The sequence below is a fragment of the Perissodus microlepis genome, chromosome 8, assembly GCF_051167445.1.
Source record: "Perissodus microlepis isolate ML-2025 ecotype Zambia chromosome 8, ASM5116744v1, whole genome shotgun sequence".
In the NCBI taxonomy this organism is placed as follows: domain Eukaryota; kingdom Metazoa; phylum Chordata; class Actinopteri; order Cichliformes; family Cichlidae; genus Perissodus; species Perissodus microlepis.
Window position 1 is genome coordinate 23,715,765 of NC_140468.1, and position 23,602 is coordinate 23,739,366.

At 40.8% G+C, this 23,602-nt stretch overlaps 2 protein-coding genes and 1 pseudogene across 2 annotated transcripts; 2 read left to right on the top strand and 1 right to left on the bottom strand.

Annotated features, from left to right (window-relative positions):
* Nucleotides 1-185: 185 nt before the first annotated feature.
* On the top strand, nt 186-8,969 carry LOC146382047 (uncharacterized). Its single transcript, XM_084938649.1, has 4 exons — nt 186-194; nt 1,479-2,955; nt 6,198-6,382; nt 7,434-8,969. Exons 1-4 carry the CDS (start codon nt 186-188, stop codon nt 8,913-8,915), a joined length of 3,153 nt encoding a protein of 1,050 aa, XP_084794775.1. The 3' UTR covers nt 8,916-8,969.
* A 3,726-nt stretch (nt 8,970-12,695) lies between these two features.
* LOC146382048 (RNA-binding protein with serine-rich domain 1-like) lies at nt 12,696-20,027 on the bottom strand. The gene is made up of 7 exons (XM_084938320.1): nt 19,978-20,027; nt 17,992-18,138; nt 17,659-17,841; nt 17,343-17,445; nt 13,616-13,769; nt 13,388-13,529; nt 12,696-13,198 (listed from the first exon to the last, which is right to left on the bottom strand). Coding segments are annotated over exons 1-7 (831 nt in total). The 5' UTR covers nt 19,980-20,027; the 3' UTR covers nt 12,696-13,098.
* Nucleotides 20,028-20,141: 114 nt separating this feature from the next.
* On the top strand, nt 20,142-23,185 carry LOC146382049 (solute carrier family 2, facilitated glucose transporter member 11 pseudogene; annotated as a pseudogene).
* Nucleotides 23,186-23,602: the final 417 nt, after the last annotated feature.

Consider the following 23,602-nt stretch of genomic DNA (forward strand, 5'->3'; position numbering starts at 1 on the left):
AGAAAGTTACCAATAGAAAAGAAGGGGAGGCAAGGGGTTTGTAATCAGAGCTGTGTATTCATGTTTTACTTTTAAAGTATAGAAGGATTCTTTGGCGTCTCTTGGACGCCTCGTCTCCACCCTGTTCTCCCTACATTACCTCCAGTGATCTCTCCACATTGCACAGTGACAGCGCTGATGTACTGATGGTGGATGTATGTGGGAGCAAAGCTATGCAAACACGCAAACACACACACACAAATTCTAAATACGACTCCCCAGAAAACCCAACTTTACCTTTTAGATATGATACTTTATCTCCATCCATTCGCTTCCGCTTATCCTTTTCAGGGTCGCGGGGGGCGCTGGAGCCTATCCCAGCTGTCATAGGGCAAGAGGCAGGGTACACCCTGGACAGGTCGCCAGTCTGTCGCAGGGCCAACACACAGGGACAGACAACCATTCGCACTCACATTCATTCACACATTCACACCTAGTGACAATTTGGATTATCCAATTAACCTATCCCCACAAGCTGCATGTCTTTGGACGGTGGGAGGAAGCCGGAGTACCCGGAGGGAACCCACGCAAACACGGGGAGAACATGCAAACTCCACACAGAAAGACCCCGGCCTGATGTTGGAATTGAACTCAGGACCTTCTTGCTGTGCGGCAACGGTGCTAACCACCGTGCTGCCTTTATCTCCTAATTTTATATTTTTACAATTTCACATACATTTTTTTACAGTGATACAAATTTAAAAAGTCTACTGCAACTTATCTTCTTAAACTTGGAAAGAGGATAGATTCTTTTTGTTTTCACTTTTTAAAATAATTTGACAATTGCTATGCAACATCCATATCACTGTACATATCAGCACACATGCAAAATTTAGTTCAAGTTCAAGTTTTAATCCTGAAAAACATTTAATGTGACTAAGTGTGACCCAAACACTGCGACGGGGAGTTGTCTGAGTGAAGGTTCCTTGGTTCATCGTCCCAGGCTCATCTGTGCTCATGCACCACATCACTTCCTCATAAAGCGTTCATCATTCAAGATGCCTCAATGTGTTCACTGTTTAAGGCAACCTGTCAAACCTCATGTCAAGGCTGCATCATCATTCTTGTGTTCCTGCATGTGCAAACAGATGACTCATTGAAGCGCTGATTGCAGTGCTGACATTAAATAGTACATGCTGTGCATGCCAAGCACTGTGGTGTCAGAAGTGTCCCAGAGTGTCCGATGTGTTTGCATCTGTGTCTGAAATCCTTTGTGCCTTCTCTCACATGATGATAATAAACCAAATGCATTGATCATTTGAAACTTTAAAAAAAAATACATACAAGTATGTTTTATTATTTTTGCTGAGTGGAAAAAGACCTAAAATCTACCAAACAACCCCAAAGTATATAAAATGGGAACACAAGTGCTATATAAAAGTGGTAACTAACCAACTGCTCTAAAACTAAGCTAACTGACATAGTAAATTTGAAAACAGTTAAAACTTAAAGCCTGTAACTCCAGCAAGTACAATATAGTTGAATGGTACCAGGCTTTTACAGTCTGTGGACATCTGTGCCTTGAATTTGAATTCCTCGAAAAAAGTCTTCTTGACTTATTGCAAGAAAGATATTGCAATCCGCTCAGTTTAAAGGCTATTCGCCCCATCGTCATACAGATAGCTTTAGCTCTTAGCCACCTCAAGTCGATTGGAACAATCCATGCAGACTTGAAATTAGAGAACGTAATGCTGGTGAATAATCCCCAAGAGCCATACCGAGTTAAACTAATTGACTTCGGTCTGGCCTGTGAGACCTCAGCTGCCAAGGTGGGCTCATACATCCAGACACGTCCGTACCGGTCTCCAGAGATTATTCTGGGGCTTCCATTTACAGAAGCCATAGACATATGGTCTCTGGGCTGCATGGCAGTGTCTCTATACACTGGTACCTTGCTGTACCCGGGATACAGTGAATATGCCATACTAAAATACATAACGGAGACTCAAGGAGAACTCCCAGAGAAAATGTTAAACTGTGGGCAAAAGACTGCAAAGTATTTCTGCAGGGAGTTCAATTCCGACAACATCTACCACTGGAAACTCAAGACAACTGAACAATATTTCCCGGAGTGTGGGATTGAGTTTGTTGACAAAAGAGTTAAAAAACTGAAGTCTCTGGATGAACTCTTATATAACGAGATCATTGAAGATGAGGATTATGCAGATGCAACTGCAAAAAGGTGTGATATCCTGATGTTTGTAGAAATGGTAAAGCACTTGCTGCACCTCGATCCCCAAAAACGAACGACACCCAATCAGGTCCTTGAGCATGCCTTTTCAAAACTGAGCCACCTTGCATGGATACGCCAGAGTAGCTCCTATGTTGAGTCCTGCTATGAGCACATAAACTACTTAAGGACAAAGAAGAAAGAGACGCCAGGACAGAGTCTCCATACCAGCAGGACAGAGTCTGCACACAAGCCCACCTCTGACACCAGACAATCTGCTCAAAGGAACTTCCCTCCCTCTGCAGCAGAGAGAAAAACACCAGTGATCCCCCACAGCCAAAACGGTTCTCCCCATTCAACTCAGAGGAACAGCCACAATTTAGTCAGGTCCAGTCAGAGTGAAAATGCTGAGACAATTCCAAAGAAAGCACAGTGTAAAAGAAAGCATCAGCAGGAAAATGAAAAGGATACGAGTGACCCAGATCTTAAAAGAAAAAAGACTAATTGGAAAGATGTGCGCAGAGAAACACTGTACCAACATGAAAGGTCAGATCATGACCAGCAGAAATGCCACGATTCTATGGCTCCATCCTGCGCAACCACTAGCTACAGGACACAAAATTCCATCTTGCCAATTAAGAGGAAGCCAGATGAAAACATCTTTGCGACATCAAATAAGAGGGCCAGAACCAACTGCGAAAACGGCAAGAGCCAAACCTTTAACCACAGCTGGGCCGAGGACCACGGCTAGAGAATCATTTTTTGAAATAAAAACGAAGACATCTACATCAGAAAGCAAAATAAATAAATGAATAAATAAACAAAAGTCTCTTTCAGATTTTTTTGTTTAGATTTGTTTTCTGGAGATTTTAAGGAATTACTGAATTGTGTACACTGATGCTTTAAAGCCAAAGCAGTTCATAATGATTGGCCATGCTTGCCTTAAACTCACAGGGAGATTACAAATATATGATCTAAAGCCAACATATTATTATTTTTACACACACTTTTAACATATTACACAAGTCAGATTTTTGCTGTTATTTTACATGTTTCCATTAAAATAGGTTCAAAAGAATTGCACAGATTCCGAAACCAATATGCTTGAATACATGTGACTACTTGCTTTAAAAGTCTAACATTTCAGCCTGTAAACTCTACCATATGATAAGGCAGTAAACAAGTGTACATATAATGAACTATATACTTTTGTTTACCTCATCATAATACGTTTTATTTTTATTTTTGAGTTCTTTTCACAAAAAGACATCTTGGTATTTAGGATAAGTGTCTATGAAGAGGCAGGTACAGCACTAAAAAAATCATTTATTTTATTACAACGCCACACCTGTTTGATTTTTTTCCTTTCATTTGAAAACACAAATGTCTGTCCTGCTCTATATAAACTGCACAGAACCTTCAAGCAATATGTTGGCAGCAGCCCTTCACTTAAAAAGCTAGAAAAGTATCATGATACACAGTCATGGACAGAAAGTTTTGGCAGTAGCACAAATGTTGTGTTTCATACAAACTTCACTGATTCTGTTTTTATTAGCATGATTTTTTTTTCTGCATGTATGATCTACAGAAGAACCCACATTAGCGTGTCATAACTTTCAAAGACTTTTAATGGCAATTAAAAATCAAATATATGTGCATTATGTTGTTGGCCATTGTTCTCGATAACTTGTGCTGGATGTCAGCTTCTTCTGTAAATCCTGACTGATGATCGTGATGGGCAGCCTTATCGAGGCTGAAAGTTGATGACAACCTGTGGGCCGGAAATCCCATCACTAGCCACCGTAAATATACTTTAATTTATTCACTCCACATAAAATGTAATAAATAAATCATATAATACAAAAATCAACTATTCACATTTCAACTTTTAACTATTTAAATTTTCAGCTTTTTCCTTTTACAAATTTAAAGTGAAACAACACAAAACACTGCAAACCACAACACAATTAAATATAAATTATAATGTGAAAACAAAAAGAACATGCACATTCTCTGTCATATGGACCTGCATGAATAAACTTTCTGAATCCTTTATCATCTGCAACTGAAAATAGTTGTGGATGATTACTATCCGATTGTTAAGTGATGGCGTGACGAATCCTACTTCCGGGCCTAAAGTAGTCTGCGTTTAATATGGCTTTTGTGTTGTTAACATGTTTAATGTTATGTATTTTCTTCTATTTAATCTCAAAAAGCTCCTAAAACAGTCAGTGATCACTGTTGACCTCCCTCGGCTTTTATTACCGCTAATCATTTATTTAAGCTCAGTTTTTAAAACCTTAGGATGTAACTACAGCCCAGCCCATGCAGCAGTATATGAATTAATTATCTCAATTGTTCTCCTGGCTGAAGTTTGGTCCTTTTACAGCATCCTGCCATGCGATTACATTTGTTCCTGACCACCGAGAACACTCACGTTAACTTTTATCGAGTGGAAAAAAAAGTTAGCTTGTTTATATTAGGCTAACATAGCTGTGTCGCTAGCGGTCACGTAGCACATCATTATATACCAGCTAGCCCAACTTCAGTAACCCTACAAACGTCACTGCTGTTTAGTTTTCTGTCTTCATTTGTGTTGGAAGTGATAACAGAGCTGTACGTTTTAATTTGTTTCCAAAACCCCGCAGTCAGGACATGCTATATTGTATTTAGATAGAAGCTAGCGAGCTAACTTCCTGCTAACTTCTAACTCCGTTAAATGTCATAAATTCCGTTTTCATGGATGCCTGGATGTTAAACTCAATTGGGGCTATTTTTGTAGACGATCTATCCAAAACAGGATCAAAATAGCAGTTAAAATCGCCACCAATTATTATACTAGACATATTATATTCAGAAATTAGATCAAATATTTTGGAAAAGAAGTCAGGACAGTCAAAATTAGGGGCATAGATATTTAGCAAGACCAGTGGAAAAGAGTTAATGGACCCAGAGACCAAAACAAATCTCCCACCCGGATCAGTAATGACGGATCCAAATATAAATGGAGTGGTTTTCCGTATGAGTATAGCAACACCTCTGGCCTTAGATGTGAAAGTGGACTGGTAAACCTGCGACACCCAATTTGCTCTTAAACGTATCTGTTCATTGGAGTGAATATGAGTTTCCTGAAGAAAAATGATATCAGAAGATAAATGCTTCAAATGTGACATAACCTTCCCACGTTTCAAAGCTCTGACTAAGCCCTTGCAATTCCAGGATGTAAACGTCAAAGGACATGTTCCTAAACCAGTAGCATTGTTACCCCGCATCTAAATGAGAGGTGGTATGACATATGGACTGGTGAAAAATAATACAAAGGACTGGCATAAAAAAGGTTAAAACAAAATTAACAACAAGAACACTGAACCCCACCCCCCAAAAAGAAAAAGGCCGCAAAAAACAACAAGAACCACTGCGGCCCATCCCAGCGTGCATTAAGGGGACTGCCGGGAAGAGGAGCACAAAGAAAAAAGAAAAAAAACATCCTTCGTATACGGCAGCTCCGCACCAGACTCCATTAATCAAAACCATAGTTACACCCATAAATCGACTGATTGGGTAAAAAAAAAAAAAAGGAAAAGAAAAAAAAAAAAGACGCAAACATATAAAATGATTTGTGTATAACCAAAGTTATAATATAAACATTCTCAGTACTTCACGATAGAAAAAAAGTTTTAAGACGTAGCAAAAAAACAAAACAATGATTGAAAGCGATCACCACAGAAGCATTCAAAAAATGATTGAACGAATCGCGACTCTCACTATAGGAAGAGAAGAGTGAGAATGTTCAAAAATACAGCCGCATCAACAACATGAACAAATATATTACCAGGTCACAATTACAGTGAGTCCGCAAAAACGTTCAGCTTCAGCAGGAGACTTGAACGTGTTAGTGATGTTGTTGTGAACTACCCGAAGCTGGGCCGGGTAGCGCAGACTGCACGTCGCTCCGGAGGCGCTAAGCTTTTTCCTGACCGTATTGAAGGCCATCCGCTGCGCAAGGACCTCCGCAGTGTAGTCGGGGAAGATGGACAGATTCTCTCCATCGCAGCTCAACGGTGCACGTTGGCGTGCCAGACGCAGGACATGCCACACGTCTTTCTCATGATGCAACTTGGCTATGATAGCCCTCGGTCGCTGGCCAGCCGTTGGTTTTGGTCTAAGGGTGCGGTGTGCCCTCTCCACTTTTATCGGCTTAATAAAGTTGTCTTTCCCCAACACATCCAGCAGCAGGGATGAAACAAAGTCCGCAGGCTTACCGCCCTCAGCACCTTCCTTCACTCCAACAATCCTAATGTTGGCCCGACGCGAGCGCGCCTCAATCTGGCCTAGCTTGCCACGCAGGTTATCGGTGGCCGCCATTAGTTCCATACATGTAGCTTCAAGCATACAAACACGGCCGTCCATTGTAGTAAGCGACTCATCGATAACATCTAGACGTTTTTCGGATGACCGGATATCTGCCTGGAGCTTAGACAGAGAAGACTCAATTGTGTCAAGGCGGGTCTCCATAGAAGTTTTTAGGCTAGCGATAGCTGCTAATATGGCGTCAGTGCTCGCAGAATTTTCAGCTACTGCTTTCTGGCAGTGTGTTGCGTCTTTTTTAGGCGGCATGTCGTCCAGTATTTATCGTAGTCGATGCAAAGCAGTAGTGCTGTTGACCAGTTAAGTAAAGAGGCAGGGTGTCGCGTTAAATTGTTGGAAAAAAAGAAGAAAAGTGCGGAGCTGAGAAGAGTGCGTCCTACTCCATCAGTGTACACGAGTACCCCCCTTGAAGTTTAACTTTTAAAACACTAACCGAGGCCTGTAGTGTATATGGTTTCCATTAAAATAGGTTCAAAAGCATTGCACAGATTGCATGTGCAAACAGATGACTCATTGAAGCGCTGATTGCAGTGCTGACATTAAATAGTACATGCTGTGCATGCCAAGCACTGTGGTGTCAGAAGTGTCCCAGAGTGTCCGATGTGTTTGCATCTGTGTCTGAAATCCTTTGTGCCTTCTCTCACATGATGATAATAAACCAAATGCATTGATCATTTGAAACTTTAAAAAAAAATACATACAAGTATGTTTTATTATTTTTGCTGAGTGGAAAAAGACCTAAAATCTACCAAACAACCCCAAAGTATATAAAATGGGAACACAAGTGCTATATAAAAGTGGTAACTAACCAACTGCTCTAAAACTAAGCTAACTGACATAGTAAATTTGAAAACAGTTAAAACTTAAAGCCTGTAACTCCAGCAAGTACAATATAGTCGAATGGTACCAGGCTTTTACAGTCTGTGGACATCTGTGCCTTGAATTTGAATTCCTCGAAAAAAGTCTTCTTGACTTATTGCAAGAAAGATATTGCAATCCGCTCAGTTTAAAGGCTATTCGCCCCATCGTCATACAGATAGCTTTAGCTCTTAGCCACCTCAAGTCGATTGGAACAATCCATGCAGACTTGAAATTAGAGAACGTAATGCTGGTGAATAATCCCCAAGAGCCATACCGAGTTAAACTAATTGACTTCGGTCTGGCCTGTGAGACCTCAGCTGCCAAGGTGGGCTCATACATCCAGACACGTCCGTACCGGTCTCCGGAGATTATTCTGGGGCTTCCATTTACAGAAGCCATAGACATATGGTCTCTGGGCTGCATGGCAGTGTCTCTATACACTGGTACCTTGCTGTACCCGGGATACAGTGAATATGCCATACTAAAATACATAACGGAGACTCAAGGAGAACTCCCAGAGAAAATGTTAAACTGTGGGCAAAAGACTGCAAAGTATTTCTGCAGGGAGTTCAATTCCGACAATATCTACCACTGGAAACTCAAGACAACTGAACAATATTTCCAGGAGTGTGGGATTGAGTTTGTTGACAAAAGAGTTAAAAAATTGAAGTCTCTGGATGAACTCTTATATAACAAGATCATTGAAGATGAGGATTATGCAGATGCAACTGCAAAAAGGTGTGATATCCTGATGTTTGTAGAAATGGTAAAGCACTTGCTGCACCTCGATCCCCAAAAACGAATGACACCCAATCAGGTCCTTGAGCATGCCTTTTCAAAACTGAGCCACCTTGCATGGATACGCCAGAGTAGCTCCTATGTTGAGTCCTGCTATGAGCACATAAACTACTTAAGGACAAAGAAGAAAGAGACGCCAGGACAGAGTCTCCATACCAGCAGGACAGAGTCTGCACACAAGCCCACCTCTGACACCAGACAATCTGCTCAAAGGAACTTCCCTCCCTCTGCAGCAGAGAGAAAAACACCAGTGATCCCCCACAGCCAAAACGGTTCTCCCCATTCAACTCAGAGGAACAGCCACAATTTAGTCAGGTCCAGTCAGAGTGAAAATGCTGAGACAATTCCAAAGAAAGCACAGTGTAAAAGAAAGCATCAGCAGGAAAATGAAAAGGATACGAGTGACCCAGATCTTAAAAGAAAAAAGACTAATTGGAAAGATGTGCGCAGAGAAACACTGTACCAACATGAAAGGTCAGATCATGACCAGCAGAAATGCCACGATTCTATGGCTCCATCCTGCGCAACCACTAGCTACAGGACACAAAATTCCATCTTGCCAATTAAGAGGAAGCCAGATGAAAACATCTTTGCGACATCAAATAAGAGGGCCAGAACCAACTGCGAAAACGGCAAGAGCCAAACCTTTAACCACAGCTGGGCCGAGGACCACGGCTAGAGAATCATTTTTTGAAATAAAAACGAAGACATCTACATCAGAAAGCAAAATAAATAAATGAATAAATAAACAAAAGTCTCTTTCAGATTTTTTTGTTTAGATTTGTTTTCTGGAGATTTTAAGGAATTACTGAATTGTGTACACTGATGCTTTAAAGCCAAAGCAGTTCATAATGATTGGCCATGCTTGCCTTAAACTCACAGGGAGATTACAAATATATGATCTAAAGCCAACATATTATTATTTTTACACACACTTTTAACATATTACACAAGTCAGATTTTTGCTGTTATTTTACATGTTTCCATTAAAATAGGTTCAAAAGAATTGCACAGATTCCGAAACCAATATGCTTGAATACATGTGACTACTTGCTTTAAAAGTCTAACATTTCAGCCTGTAAACTCTACCATATGATAAGGCAGTAAACAAGTGTACATATAATGAACTATATACTTTTGTTTACCTCATCATAATACGTTTTATTTTTATTTTTGAGTTCTTTTCACAAAAAGACATCTTGGTATTTAGGATAAGTGTCTATGAAGAGGCAGGTACAGCACTAGTACCTAACTAGTACCTTGTTAACAGGAAACAGGGGAGTTTGAGGATTAGACGGTTGACATGAAAGCAGATCCTGAGAAGCAATAAAGAAGGCTGCAGGTGAGCACGTAGATAGGGAATCGAGAGCAGGAGGCGGTAAATTAGGCAGAAGATATGGACCTAAACATAGTGCTGACATATGTTCATAACACTGGAATAAAGATCAGTAATTACAGGATTGCACGGACAATTTTCATGGATAAAATGCTAAATTCATACCTAAAGCTTACCTTATGTATGCCAATGCCAAAAGCTCCTCAACATTCACTAATGAGGGCATTGGAAATAATCAAGTTAGCGTTAACTAAGTTAACTAGCATCAATTAAGCTAACCTTACCATGGTAGTAGACGACTAGTGGCAACATATGTTTCACATTACTTTCAGAAATGCCAAATTTTAAGCACCTAAACAAACAAACAAAAATATTAAAGTTAAATTAAATTAAAATAATCCCACAGTGTATGTTTGAATTCGAAGTTTACAGAATAAGGTGTGTATTTGATTTACTGCTAAAAACAGCCTCAAGCTCCCAGAATGCATTGCTGTTTACAGAATGTAAAATCATGTAAATTTTACAGCAGTCTATTAAAGGGTAGATATGATCACATTAACAACGTCTAAACAATTTCACGGGTGACTTACCACAAGTTACTGTCCTGTTCACAGTTATCTACAAAGGGTTGTGAAACAGACTTACTTTGTCCAGGAAGGATCAGCAGCATGATAAAATATATGACATACATCCCAGGCCCAGATATCACTTTGTCTTTTTCCCTCTGAGAAAGCTCCCTGAATATACTGATGCCTTCTGCTGAATCATGTTACAACAGCAGATTTCTGCAGCTGAGTGCAGAGGGAGGTTTGTACTGAGTGAGACAAGAGGATCTGAAAGGTACAGTCTCATATGAGCTGCACACCTGTGCTTAAAAAAAATGCAAGTCCCACTCCAAATTTTAAATAATACAAATATTTGACACCAGATCATACGCGTATAATCTCAACATGTAAAAATGTGTGGAGCAGACCATTTATCACAGGGCATGATTTTATTTACCGGTGAAAGCATGGGTGAACGTCTTACTGAGTATTGGAAGAGCTGGCACCTTTTCTGCATCGGTTAACAGGGAAACATCTTTATTTTAGTAAGGAAAAAACAACATGCTGAATATAATGGAACACAATGTGGTATAGTGGTATAAATTAGACCTTTTTGAAGAAAGAGGAACACAGCTGTACTTCAGTGTGGTTGTGCAATAGTTTGGCCAGTATGTTTCCTTTATAAAAGAGGTCTCCATGTCACTATAAGTTGCTTGGTTTCCTTGAAACACATTGATGCAGTCTTGTCAGTAGCATGTTAAAAAAAGCTAGATTAGATTGTTGATTATTATTCATCTGATCTGATGATGTTGGAGCCATAGTCTCAGTCATTTGTTTAAGTATAGGAGATGTAACTTTCTAAAGGCCAGCAGCAGGTGGCTCTTCTGGTTGCAAAAAAGCATTCTGAGCTGAATATTTACTGGCAATTTACATTAACAATGTCATAAAATATGATGCAACATTACAAAGCGAGGTGAAAAAAACCACCTGCTGTTACAGTGAGTCAGTCCCATCCCAGCTTCTGACAGCCTCAAAGATTTACAGTATGATCATAACCAGTGACCTACTCGCTACAGGGCTATTTGCATGATATGGCATTTTTAATATTCAGTCCAGTGTCCATTATAGCCCTTTATGCGAGAGTGGCAGAATAAATGTACGAGTTCTTAGCAAAGGAGATTTACAGTAGGAGAAAACAACCTTCTGATTCTTACCCAAAATATATCCAGAAGTCAGTAGAGAGGGAAGGGAATTCACTAACCCACAGATTGTACCTATAATAATGACGTAAACTGTCAGTACTCGCCAACTTACATAATGTCAGGCTCATTCATTCTATCTGGATTTTCTTAATTCGAGGGTTAGAAAGGTTTTGCAGTGTGGATGTGTTTGTTGTGTTTGCATCCAGCGTGATTTCATGTGAATATTTTAGGAATTCAGCTGTGGTCTTTGGCTCTGGTTGTGACAGTAAAACATCCACTACTGTGACTGTTAGTGAGACATTTGTCCATCCTTCTGACGCAGCTGCTACGTCATCTTCCAAGCACCTGGATGACTGATATTGATGCTAAAGAGTCTCTGGATTCAGGGAATGATGATGATGATAGAAGGAAGTGGTTTTAAACTAAATTATGACGTGATATTTAGAATCCCCTTATATTACTCCCTAGGTAGTTTTATCTTGTCAATGGAAACAGTGGCAGAAAGAAACAGCTTTGAATAAATCTACAGCATTATTATTGCTTTGGCCTTCAGATCCATCTATTGAAGGAGAGGTCAGAGGTCAAATGTGACATATTGTAAATTTTTATATATAATCTTTATATGATACTCTCTATATGCTAATACTTACCTCACTCCTAAGACTTATAGTTTATCAGTTGTAAGCCTCTTTCTCATTTTTCAACCAATAAATCATTGAGTTCACCTTGAAGACTCAAATTAACATTTAGTTATTATATAAGAACAGTCTGACCCCTCACTACACCACTAAAAAGAATTCAGACAAAAACAGGAAGCCCACAGGTTTTTGTCATGTCTGAATTATGTCTTCAACTCATTTGGAACTATAATTAAGTACTGATTTTATTTGTGCTGGTTTAGCTCAGCATGTTGAACGGGTGACCTCATGTCATATGGCTGAGAGTGGCAAGCCCAGGTTTGAGTCCAACCTGCGGCCCTTTGCAGAATGTCTTTCCTGTCGTGTCTTCACTGATCTATCTAATAGAGCTTATTGCATTCAGGGTAGAGCAAACAACAGCAACCCATCTAGTAACGATCACGGAGTCATTCATTCTAAGGTCGTGGCAGGATTACAAGACGGTAATATTGTGGATAGGTCATATGATAGATATAAAGATTAGTGTGATTATCTAAGCTTTAATAGCACTTGTAAATGCAATGGCAATAATGGCTATTCATTGCCATATGACTGAGCAACTACCCAACACCATAACTGACAACAGAAATTAGGGACAGGCAGTAGAAGGAAACTGTTAATCTGACGGACGGAGGTCCAATAATGATTTGAAAACTAGGAAATGGTTGCATTGCAATTTTCATATTAATCCCACTGTGGTTCATAAACATACAAGAGGTTCTTTTATTCTGATCTCACAGCCTTTTTTCTTACTGGGGACACATGAAGATTTGCCTTTTAGACTCTTTTACAGTTTTGTGTTTCTATTGTTTTCAAATACATGAACACAACAAAAATATTAGAAAATAATGAAAAGGTTTCAATGTATTAAAAATGAAGCATTTAAAGTTCAACACAATTCTTACGTCTTATTATCATAAAACACCGCCTGAACGTCTTTACTGGGGAAAATGGTAAAGACTTTGGTGCTCCTGTGTTCGCCACTTAACAAGGTAACAACACAAAAACATTTTTCTTTCACATTTTTTGTTGCTCTGATCAAAAGGACAAAACAAAAGAATAAATTCAGAGGAGGCGTGGGAGAGGAAAGGCTTCACGATCGCTAGCGTGAGGAGTTGGAACTTGATCGCGACCGATGGCGGCGGCGGCCAGGCGATCGAGACCTGCGCCGCACTGGAGACCGTCGGCGTGGAGACCGAGATCTAGAAAAAGAGAAAGTAAGAGAAAGAACATAAATAACAGAAGAGGTAAAAAGTAAATGATCAGAAACACAGAGTTAAAACAGAGTGTGTTAGAGTTAGAGTTTCCAGTTGTGGTAAAATCAGCATTAGAGTGTTTCCTCTCTCCTCCTCCCCCCTCTCCACTGTGGGTACCCATCATTTGCTCATTACCTTCTCCTCATACGAGGTGGAGTCCGGCGCCACATCGGGGGCGGAGGAGGCATCCTCCGGGGAGGGGAAAGCCTGCGAGGAGGGGGGCGCACTGTGGGAGTCAGCACAGCTGTGACAGTGATTTCCTGACCATCGATCTGACCTGAAAGACATCAGCGTGAGAGTTGATCCACTTTAAGCACATGACTCAGAACGTGGCTCTGAAACAATCTCTTCAGTCCTTCCTACCTCCGTCCATGTGCTTCAGAGCCTTCTCTGCCTCTTCGGAGGTCTCGTACTCCACATAGGCGTACCCCTTGGACAGGTGAGGGTGCATGCGGTTCATGGGCATTTCAATCATCTTGATCTTGCCATATGTGGAGAAAATCTCCTGGATGTGCTCCTTTAAAAGACACAGAGAACCTTTGAGATACCTGCTGTTTCTATTGTGAGTAACTTTCAGCTTCTAAACCAAAAATAATTTGTTCTTCCTGGTAGAACTGATTCTTTTAACCTGATCACGTGACCACTGCTTGCCCATCTCTGGATTAAGTCTTTGGTGAGCCCTCTTTTGATTTTTGATCCATTTGTGGTTTCCCGGTTGTCAGTTGCTGATTACAGACTTCATTCATCATTCTGCTTGAACTTGAAATCTTTGCTCATTTAAAGTCTGAGGAGCCCGACCACTGCACAGATGAGGCTTAGCAGGGAAAACGTCACACAGAAGCAGCATTCCTTGTGGTGGTGGAGTAGGTATCCACATTAACAACAGATGGTGCATGGACACAAACAGGGCCTATCACATTGTTCTCCACACACTGAGGACTTGGCCGTTAAATGCTGGCCGTTCAGCAAACTCTCAGTAATTTCCATCACTGTTCTTTACATCCACGGTTACACAGACACAAAGCTGACAGTGAATGATACAAAAACAACCAACAAATGGTTATGAATAAAGTTCTCCGCCACTTTTTCCAACGTGGATTTTGTAGCTAGAGGGTCCATCATACTTGACTACTTGTGTTTATTCAAACATAACAGCAGCATTCAAAGCATTCAGTCCTCCGCCCCTACCATCAACTCATCAGACCACGTCTCTGTCTTGTAAATTCCAGCATACAGACCTCTGGTCATCAGAACTACGGAGCAGCACTGCAGGATTTGCACAGACTGATCAGTGTTTCGAGGGGCTGTCATCACAGCCCAGGACACAGACACTGAAGAGCATGCTAAGGCTCTATGTGGCTAGATCTAAAATTTCAATTCAATTTTATTCATATGCCACAAAATCACAACAACCGTCACCTGGATGTGGTTTATACTGTAAGGTAAAGACCCTACAGTAATACAGAGACAATCATCAACAATCAAAGCCTATAAGCAAGCACTTGGTGACAATAGGAAGAAAAAAAACATTTAACAGGAGGAAACCTCAGAGCTCAGATCCAGGATCAAGGAGGGACAGCCATCTGTCATGACCAGTTGTGGCTGAGGTTGCATGAAAAAAAACAAAAGTATCAATATCAGGGTGAGTGAGAACCTTATGACAGAAACTCTGCTTTTAATTCTGGAGATTAAGCAGCCCTCAGAATTACAAGAGCCAGCCTCTATAAGAAAATCAGAGTGGCAAAAAAGGCCCTTAGTCACAAAAACCCAAATTATAGAACCAATTTCAGGACCATAGAGATACAACTAGACTGGGACAGGGTATCAAATGTATTACAGACTCCAGGATCACCTCACAGCCACAACACTGCATGATCTCAGAAAACTACTTTGTAAATTCAACATCTCATCAAAGTCTTAACAAGGAAAATAATAAAAAGGACCACAAACTTTTTGCAGCAATGACAATCTTATTCTGAAAGTGAACCCCCCCAAAGAGCTGTTATTTGACTATACGCGGCCTGATCTATATCATCAACACTGGTGTGGAAACTGTGCTTCATATAATATTCATGGGGGTTCATGTGACCCCTGCACATCTCCTATGTTTTCAAATAAATCTCCTGCACTTCCTACAGAGGTTAAAAAAAAAGCTCATCTTAACCCATCTGTCCTCACCACTTCCTACAGAGCCACCACACAGAGTGTACCAACACACAGTACCAACACTCTGTGGCATGAGAGCAGCAGTGCCTCAAACAGAAAGCCACTGGGGAGCGTGGCGATGGCAGCTGAGATTAATGGGGTCTCACTGCCACCTGTTGGGAGCCTGGTCCAACAACGCCACCTGTCAAGGGCAAAAAGGATCACCAGGGACAGCAGGAACCCCTGCCACAGACTGGTCTCTCTTCTACCTTTGAGCAAAAGCTATCACAGACTGGCGTGCAGAACAGTACGGCTCTGTGACAGCTATGACCTGACCTCCGATTTTTGTTTGTTTTTCTGTGATCCTAATTTTGTTCAGCAGTGCATCTGTGATGTATTGACTGAATGACAGTGAAGAAATCTGAACCTGAATTTGGATGACGGCTGGGTTCATTTTGGGGGTCATTTCTGTGTAACTGGGCAGTCTAAGCATCTCCAACACACACACAGACACACATTACATATGACATATTATAGAATGCCATTTAGGAAATTAGTATATATATATTAGAATGAAAGCCTGAATATATATTTTAATGATTATTATTTATCAAGCGGGAAACCAATGAATTAAATCATCAAGAACCCCCCACGCCACCCCTCCACGCCTTTTCTCTCCTCCAGAGGTCCACAGATGCAGCTCCACTGTTCTGCAATTAACAGTGTAGCGGACAGCTATCACACTCTGAATCATCTGCAGCATTAATCCTCTCTCAGTCTCCCAGAGTGTACTAAAAATTCTGGAACACACAGAATTATCCAGAAAAGATTGAACAAGTTTCTGTACTGAGACAGAAAACAAACAGGATTTGAGGGAATGAAAGGCTGCTAATACTTATTAGAGTAAGAAATACCTTCTTGCAGTTAACACCTTATCAGTTCTTTGTAGCCGCATTCGGTGTAATCAGTAACTCCATGCTTGTTTCGTGAAATACTGGTAAAAGTATTAAGGTAATAATAGAAATGCAAAGCATTTCATTACAGCCTACATTTGGTTTTTTTTAAGCAACTACAAAGATTTGCTTTACAATCAACTACAAATTATCAAATATCTTAAGTTTTCACAAAAATGAAATGTGGCCACTGTGCTTGTAGCTAACAGTGTTTACCAGAGATTTTAATGCTGCTGACTCAAACTCCAAAACAAAGGCACTCTCCACCATCCCTACGATCCTCTTCTTCATTTGAATCAACAAAAAGTTTCAAAACAAACTGTAAAGAAACAGTTTTTTGAGCAAACACAAAACTTTTTAAGACCAGTGAAAATGAACTCTGCTCACAGTTTAAAGCTGTGACTAAGCAGTATGTTTATTACTTGTTATTCTGTTGGCTGCAGTGACCTAAAGTCCCTCAGGATCTACCATAACGCACGTATCAACAGAAATCGGGTGTGAAAGAAAATCTGGCTTCATGGTTATCCATTTGCACACTGCTTGTATACATCACACAAAGATTCCCTCCTTTTAAGACTTAAATACAAAAGTATGGAAGATTGTTTCCACCACTGGGGGGATAAAAGAAAAAAAAAAATGGAAAAATTCCTGTTAATGCTAATAATAACAGCATGTTTCCACTAGTAACACAAGGATGTCATCATTTTAAAACCATTTTGAAACCAGTTTGCTCATTCGTGACCTCCATCTGTAGCATTGGTAGCTGATGCCTCCACCTTCTGTTTCCGGGTAACAGTGAAATATGTTCACAGAGGTTCCTGATTGGTGGAGCTAACGGCTTATCAACTTGAAATTTTATGTTATGGATGACAAAAAAACAAAGCAAAACAAAAAACATTCTGGGACATTGCAAAAGAGCCAATGTGATAACAATAAAAACAAACAAACAAACAAAAAAAAATCTTTTTAAGCACTTCTAGTTAAGAATGTACCTTGATGACGTTTCTGGTCAGCCGACCCAGGAAGACCTTGGTCGGTTTTGGTGTGGGACTCCTGCGTCGTCGATCCCTGCCTTCCTTCTTTGGCGATTTAGACCTACAATGACATCTGACTTTAATTTAACATGTGAGCTGTTAATGACAGCGTCTAATATGAAAACTCTTCAAGTACATTTAAGTTCTTTTTATGAAAACATCACCAGAACCAAGACTCACTGAGGATTACTCACTGAACAGGCAATGTACAACCTCTTGCTAATCTCTTACTACATTTAGTTTTTTGGGTGCTTCCTAGTAAACGCTTCCATACTTTGAGCGCGAGCGTCGTCTGTTGTTGTGGCGTTGGCGGCTGGGGCTGGGTGAGGATGATGAAGATGAGGAGGAAGAAGAGCGGGAGCTGGAGGAGCCAGAGTGGCTGGAGGCAGAGGAGCTTGAGCCGCTGGAGGAGCCAGAGCTGGAACCTGAGCTGCTGCTGCTGGAGCTGGAGCTCGACCTAAAGAGAACATTATGATAATTTTTTATTTATTTATTTATTTAAAAAATGGATGATCTGCTGAGGGGAGCAATAGAAGGGTTTGGGCTTTAATTAAAATTAGCTAACTCTCATTCAAACCAGAGGGGAACAGGTGGTTAGTGATCTGACCTGCTGCTCCTGCTAGAAGCGCTGCGTCGGGTGCGGTTCTTGTCTCGGCCCCGGCCTTTGTCAGCTCCCTCTTTAGTGGCTCCTGACTTGTCCTTGCTGCGCTGTTTGCTCTTGTCATCGTCCTTCCTTTTTGTTGGAGAAGGCGCCCTGTTAAAGGAGAAAACAACCAAAAAGATCTAAGATTTAGGGTGCCAGACATCACCAACACCTTTGCACTGTGCAAAAATAGATTATCATTTGCATACAGTAACATCAAACCATGCAAACTGACAGGCAGGAATGATTTCCTGTGTTATTAAGCGGTGCATTTGGGTAACTCAGTCTCTAAGTGAACGTGCTCCTGTCATAGAGTGGATGGGCTGTATTGTCCAGCATTGTCCTCATCTTGGACAACATCCGCCTCTCTGACACCACCTTAAGGGAGTCCGGCTCCATCCCCACTACATTACAGGCCTTTACGGACTAGATTTTGAAGGAACATTTCTATTTTAGTCTGCACAACTTTTTTTTATAATTTTGGTAAGGTTATTTAAAATCTCAAGGATTCAAGGAGCTTTATTGTCATCCGCGTCATATGATAACATGAGGTTAACATCTGCACTACCTTTCCAAAAATTTACATCAGCGGGACCCAAGCAGACTTGGAAAGTATAAAAGAAAGGAAAACAAAAATGGAGTAAAAGAGGCTTGAAGCTGAGCTGGTCTATATGTGAGATGTAACTCAAGAAAAGAAGAAAAGGGAAACTCAAACTACAGCTTTTTATTATTTTTTGAAGGCAAACCTTATTTTACTTGAAATGATAAGATTATGTCATAGTGAAAATTAATAATATACTTTTCCCAACAAATACTGTTTTACTGTACTTTTTTCTTTGTTTTATTGGACAGGCAGTTTTTGACTTTAAACAAACACTGGTAGAACTGTTAGGTGGCTTCAAAATATGCTGCACTGAAATATATTATATTATATTTTGGACCTGCAAATTTTCTTCTTCTTTCTGTGTTTTTACACACATACATTATCTTCATAGCCACCGTTTAAATTTACAGTATTTTGGCAGTACAGTTACAAGTGGCTGTAAATAATCTTACATTTTTACTGAATTATATTGTCCCTTTTCTAGCTTTTTGAACGTAAATGTTGATTACCTATATTACTGATACTTTTTTGGATTTTCCCCTTTATCATAGTTTTGATTATTAAATCAAAATTCCAAAACTTTTGGCTTACCTTTTATGATCACTGGAGAATGAGAATTTGATTTAGTCAGACTATGTTGAATACGTTCGTCATTTCTCCATTTTTAACTCCTTGCCTGCTATTGATCACATCCCAGTTGTTAAAGGTAACTAACACTCTGAGGTATATGAGGGAAAAGGATCTTTATTCTCAGTTAAATAATATTTCACTGATGTAACTACAGGGATGCTAAAGTAACGTCTTTCCGTCTCTGTGCAAAAGCATCTGCATCGTCACTTTTTCCAACACTGAGGTAAGAATGACCGCTTGTTTATGGAAGCATAATTCTTTGCGCTTTTGACATGAGCTACAAATTAATTTAGTCGATTTGTCAAATAGATGCTACCAATAGTTCTGTGTTAGGGGAGAAAATGAACTTCCTTTTGTTGTTATTATTCTGTAGGAGACTCGCGAACCCTCGTTCATTTGCTCTTTGAGCAGTTCTGCAACACATTTCTGTAATCGCCACATATGCGTTTTTAAGAATGAGGACAAATGCTGAGAGGCCACAGTATATCTACTCATAGAAAATGCAAAACAAAATCAAGCTAGCTCAAAAGTTAGCTAGCTTACCGTTGGTTAAATATATAAATAATAATAATATGGCTGTATATTGTGTTTGCTTATTAACAATTTCATGTAAAGCTAAAAGCAGTAACTTTCGCGTTAACACTTTCGTGTAGTAACTTGCAATTTATAAGCCAAATATAAAAGAGAAACAAATTAAAACGACAGCGTTCACTTACATTTTTTCCTCGCGACAGTAGTAATCGCAGAAAAATGACGTAAGCAGTTTGAACCAATCAGCACTCTGTACGCGCCTCACACATGCAGAAACATCCGATAAGCTTGTGAAATAATTTGTCTAAATTTTGACTAGCAGGATTTATTTTTCGGAATAATACTTGTTTCCCTTAGCTGGTTTCACTTCTTTTTATTACTCTTTGAAATACTTTCTGTAATTTGAGTTAACGTTTAAACTTTAACTCTAAATTTGACTGGGGAAGGATCACTGCAGCAGAATTCTTGCGGGTAGGACGTTGCCTGAAAGGTTAGACTCAGGAAAAAGGCGCATATGTATGTAACCCCGGCTCTAACTGAAGAATCACGCTGCCTTTCTTTTGATCCGCATTAGAGATCAGCCGTAGTCTCATATGAGTGAAAAACGCCTCTCTAAGCTACATAAAAGGTTTGGACTGATTGAACAACTAACGGAAGGGGACAAGTTTGCTCTTCCACTTAAAGAGCCTGCTTTGAGATGAAGTCTGCAGATAATGTACCAGAAGAAACCAGGAAACCTTCAGGCAATGGATTGACTCTTGGACTGACTGTGCTCTGTGCTGCCATTGGAGGAACCTTTCAGTACGGTTACAACATCTCCATCATTAACGCTCCTACCAGCTACATCCAAAAGTTTATTAATGACACCTACATGGAGCGCTGGGGTACAGGCTTGGATATCCCTGAGGTGACCCTGGTGTGGACCCTGATAGTATCAGCCTTTTCTCTTGGTGGCCTCCTTGGGGCCCTGCTGGCAGGCCCTATGTCAGTTCACTTTGGGAGGAAAAAGTCTCTGCTTTTGAACAATTCCTTCATGTTTGCTGCTGCTGTGCTGGTGCTAACATGCTGGGTGGCAAAATCATTTGAGATGATCATCATTGCTCGCGTTCTGGTGGGGATGAACTCAGGTGTCAGCATGAATGTCCAGCCCATGTATTTTGGAGAGAGTGCCCCCAAACACCTCAGAGGTGCTGTGGCGTTTTCCTCTGCTGTCTTTACTGCATTCGGGATCTTTTTGGGTCAGGTTGTGGGACTTACTGAGCTTTTGGGTAGTGAGCCTCTTTGGCCCTACTTACTGGCTAGTAATGCTTTGCCAGCACTGGTCCAGCTCCTTACCCTTCCCTGGTTCCCCGAAAGCCCCAGGTACCTACTCATCGACAGGGGAGACAGGGAAGCATGTCTCCAGGCTCTTGGAAGACTCCGCGGCGGCGAGGCTCCCGTTTTGGAGATGGAGGAGTTGCTTCAGGAGCAGCAAATGTCCGCAGCCATAAATTCTGGAGCTACATCTTCTGCTAAGACGCCCTGGGCCCTGTTTAAGGATCGTAATTTACGATCACAACTCAAAACAGTCATGGCCGCCAGCAGCGCCATGATGCTCTGTGGAAATGACTCCATCTACTTCTATGCTTCCTACATCTTTCAGGAAGCAGGGATCCCACCAGAGAAAATTCAGTACGTCACCATTGGGACGGGGGCATCTGAGCTAACAGCTTCCATTCTGAGTAACCTCCTGATTGAACGCGTGGGTCGCCGGTACCTTCTCATCGGGGGTTACAGTCTCATGTCTTGTTGGTCTATAGTTTTTACTGTAGCTCTTTCACTCCAGAGCCGCAAAGTGACAGGGATGGCATACCTCAGCATGGTGTGCGTTTTCGCTTACATCCTCAGCTTTGGCCTGGGCCCAGCCGGAGTGACGGGGATCTTACCAGCTGAGATCTTTGATCAGACGGCTCGTCCAGCGGCCTACATGATCGCCGGCTCTCTAATGTGGATTAGCCTGCTCCTAATGGGAATGCTGTTACCTTTCATTGTCAATGGCCTGGGAAACCTCTGCTTTCTGCCTTTCCTCTGTGTTTGTTTGGTATCTGCTGTGTTTCTGGGGCTCACCTTGCCAGAGACAAAGGGCAAGACGCTGGCTCAGATTACAGCAGCGTTTGATAAGAAGAACCAAGGGAAAATGAATGAAGTTCCAGACCTAATGACAGAGCACGATCCCCTGAATGATCTCTACCAGTTGGGTAAAATCTGCTCATTTACTTCCTCAACGCATGATCCTGACCTTGACCATAAAGCTGCTGAATGAAATTTGACCTGTGGGATTATAACAAGCCGTGCCTTTTGAGCTTATTTTCAGGTTTTAATTGACTTCTGCGCAGATTAAATCCTGTGTGTTATTTATGAGATGTGATCCCCTTAATATTGACTGTTCAAATCTGTTCTTAATTTACAATTTGGTCTAGGCCTGTAATCCTACCCAACACACATTTTGTGTTTATTTATTGCAAACCTATATAAAGCTTCTAAAATGTCTTTTAGATCGTCATTGAGAGTGATGGTGCTGAACCCTTTTGTAGGGTCCCTATGCCAAAGAAGTCGTCCTCTCTCATATTTATGCAGAAATCTCTCAAGCTCCTGCCAAAAACTGGCATGTGTTTGCAGTAGTTTGGGCAATCATTTGAACAGCATGTGCTGTAGGGATTACCTTCTCTAGTTCAACACTTGTGAGCTGCTAGATAACAGTTCATGTTTATTGTGCAATCTGATGCTGTTTTGTTTTTTATCTATCCAGCTCAGTGAACCATGCATGTTTGTTTTCCTATTTGATGACCTTTCTGGGAACGCAGACTGTGTGTAATTCTGTTTTTTTTTTTGTTTTTTTTCTTTCTCTCATTTATGTTTATGCAGCAACTGGACTGCATCTAGAATTTAACTATATTAGTTAGTCCCCTCCAGACTTCTGTGTGCACCAGGGCTTCAACTACATGAGTGTAGCTCTGCAGAATGGCCAGTAGATGTAGCCATTGTGTCTGCCACAGTTTGTGCAGTGATAAACAAGGCAGCGCGTCATGAAAATGAATCACACAGTCAAGGTTAACACTTTTAAATTCACCAGCTTTTAAACTCAACGCAGCCCTTCTGAGCCTTCTGCGAACCATCTGTCGCAGCGTCTGTATGTTCTTTAATCACCCTGCGTTGCTCGATCGTGTGCTGGAATGAATCCTAAATGCAGACGTCAGGTCTGTTCTTGCACTGTTGTAACGTGTAGCATGTGCTGCGCACTTACTGAATGACACTGCCGCACTTTTCTCTGCCTAAAAATATCATTACTATTTATTTAAATCAAAATACAACTGTGTGTACAACAAAATAAATGAAAAAAAGTGGTGACCCGCATTCTCGTCATGTTTGTGATTTGGTTAGTGAGATTTATTCTGCTTGCTTTTTAAATTATGTTTAATCACCCAACTTTGGCTCCCTTCACTCCTGCGCACTTTAATTCAAGTACTTCTGCCCACTCTTATTAAAGTGGATGGCATAACACTGTTTATTTATGGAAACAAGAGCTGGGTGAGAACATCTCACTCTCCAGTGGGGTAAGGTGTGCATTTTCATTTGTCTTTATTACACCATCCAGCTGACAGAAAAGTCAATTTCTATTTAAGTGCATCCAGTGTCAAGTAGGATTTGTGAGTGCAAGGAAGAATGTTTTTATAACACACACAGCTAATGGGTATTTCTCTCTCCGTGGCGTTCAGTTCAGCCTACAGAATCAGTTTGCCTTTTCCAGTGAAGCAAACTACACAGCTAAAA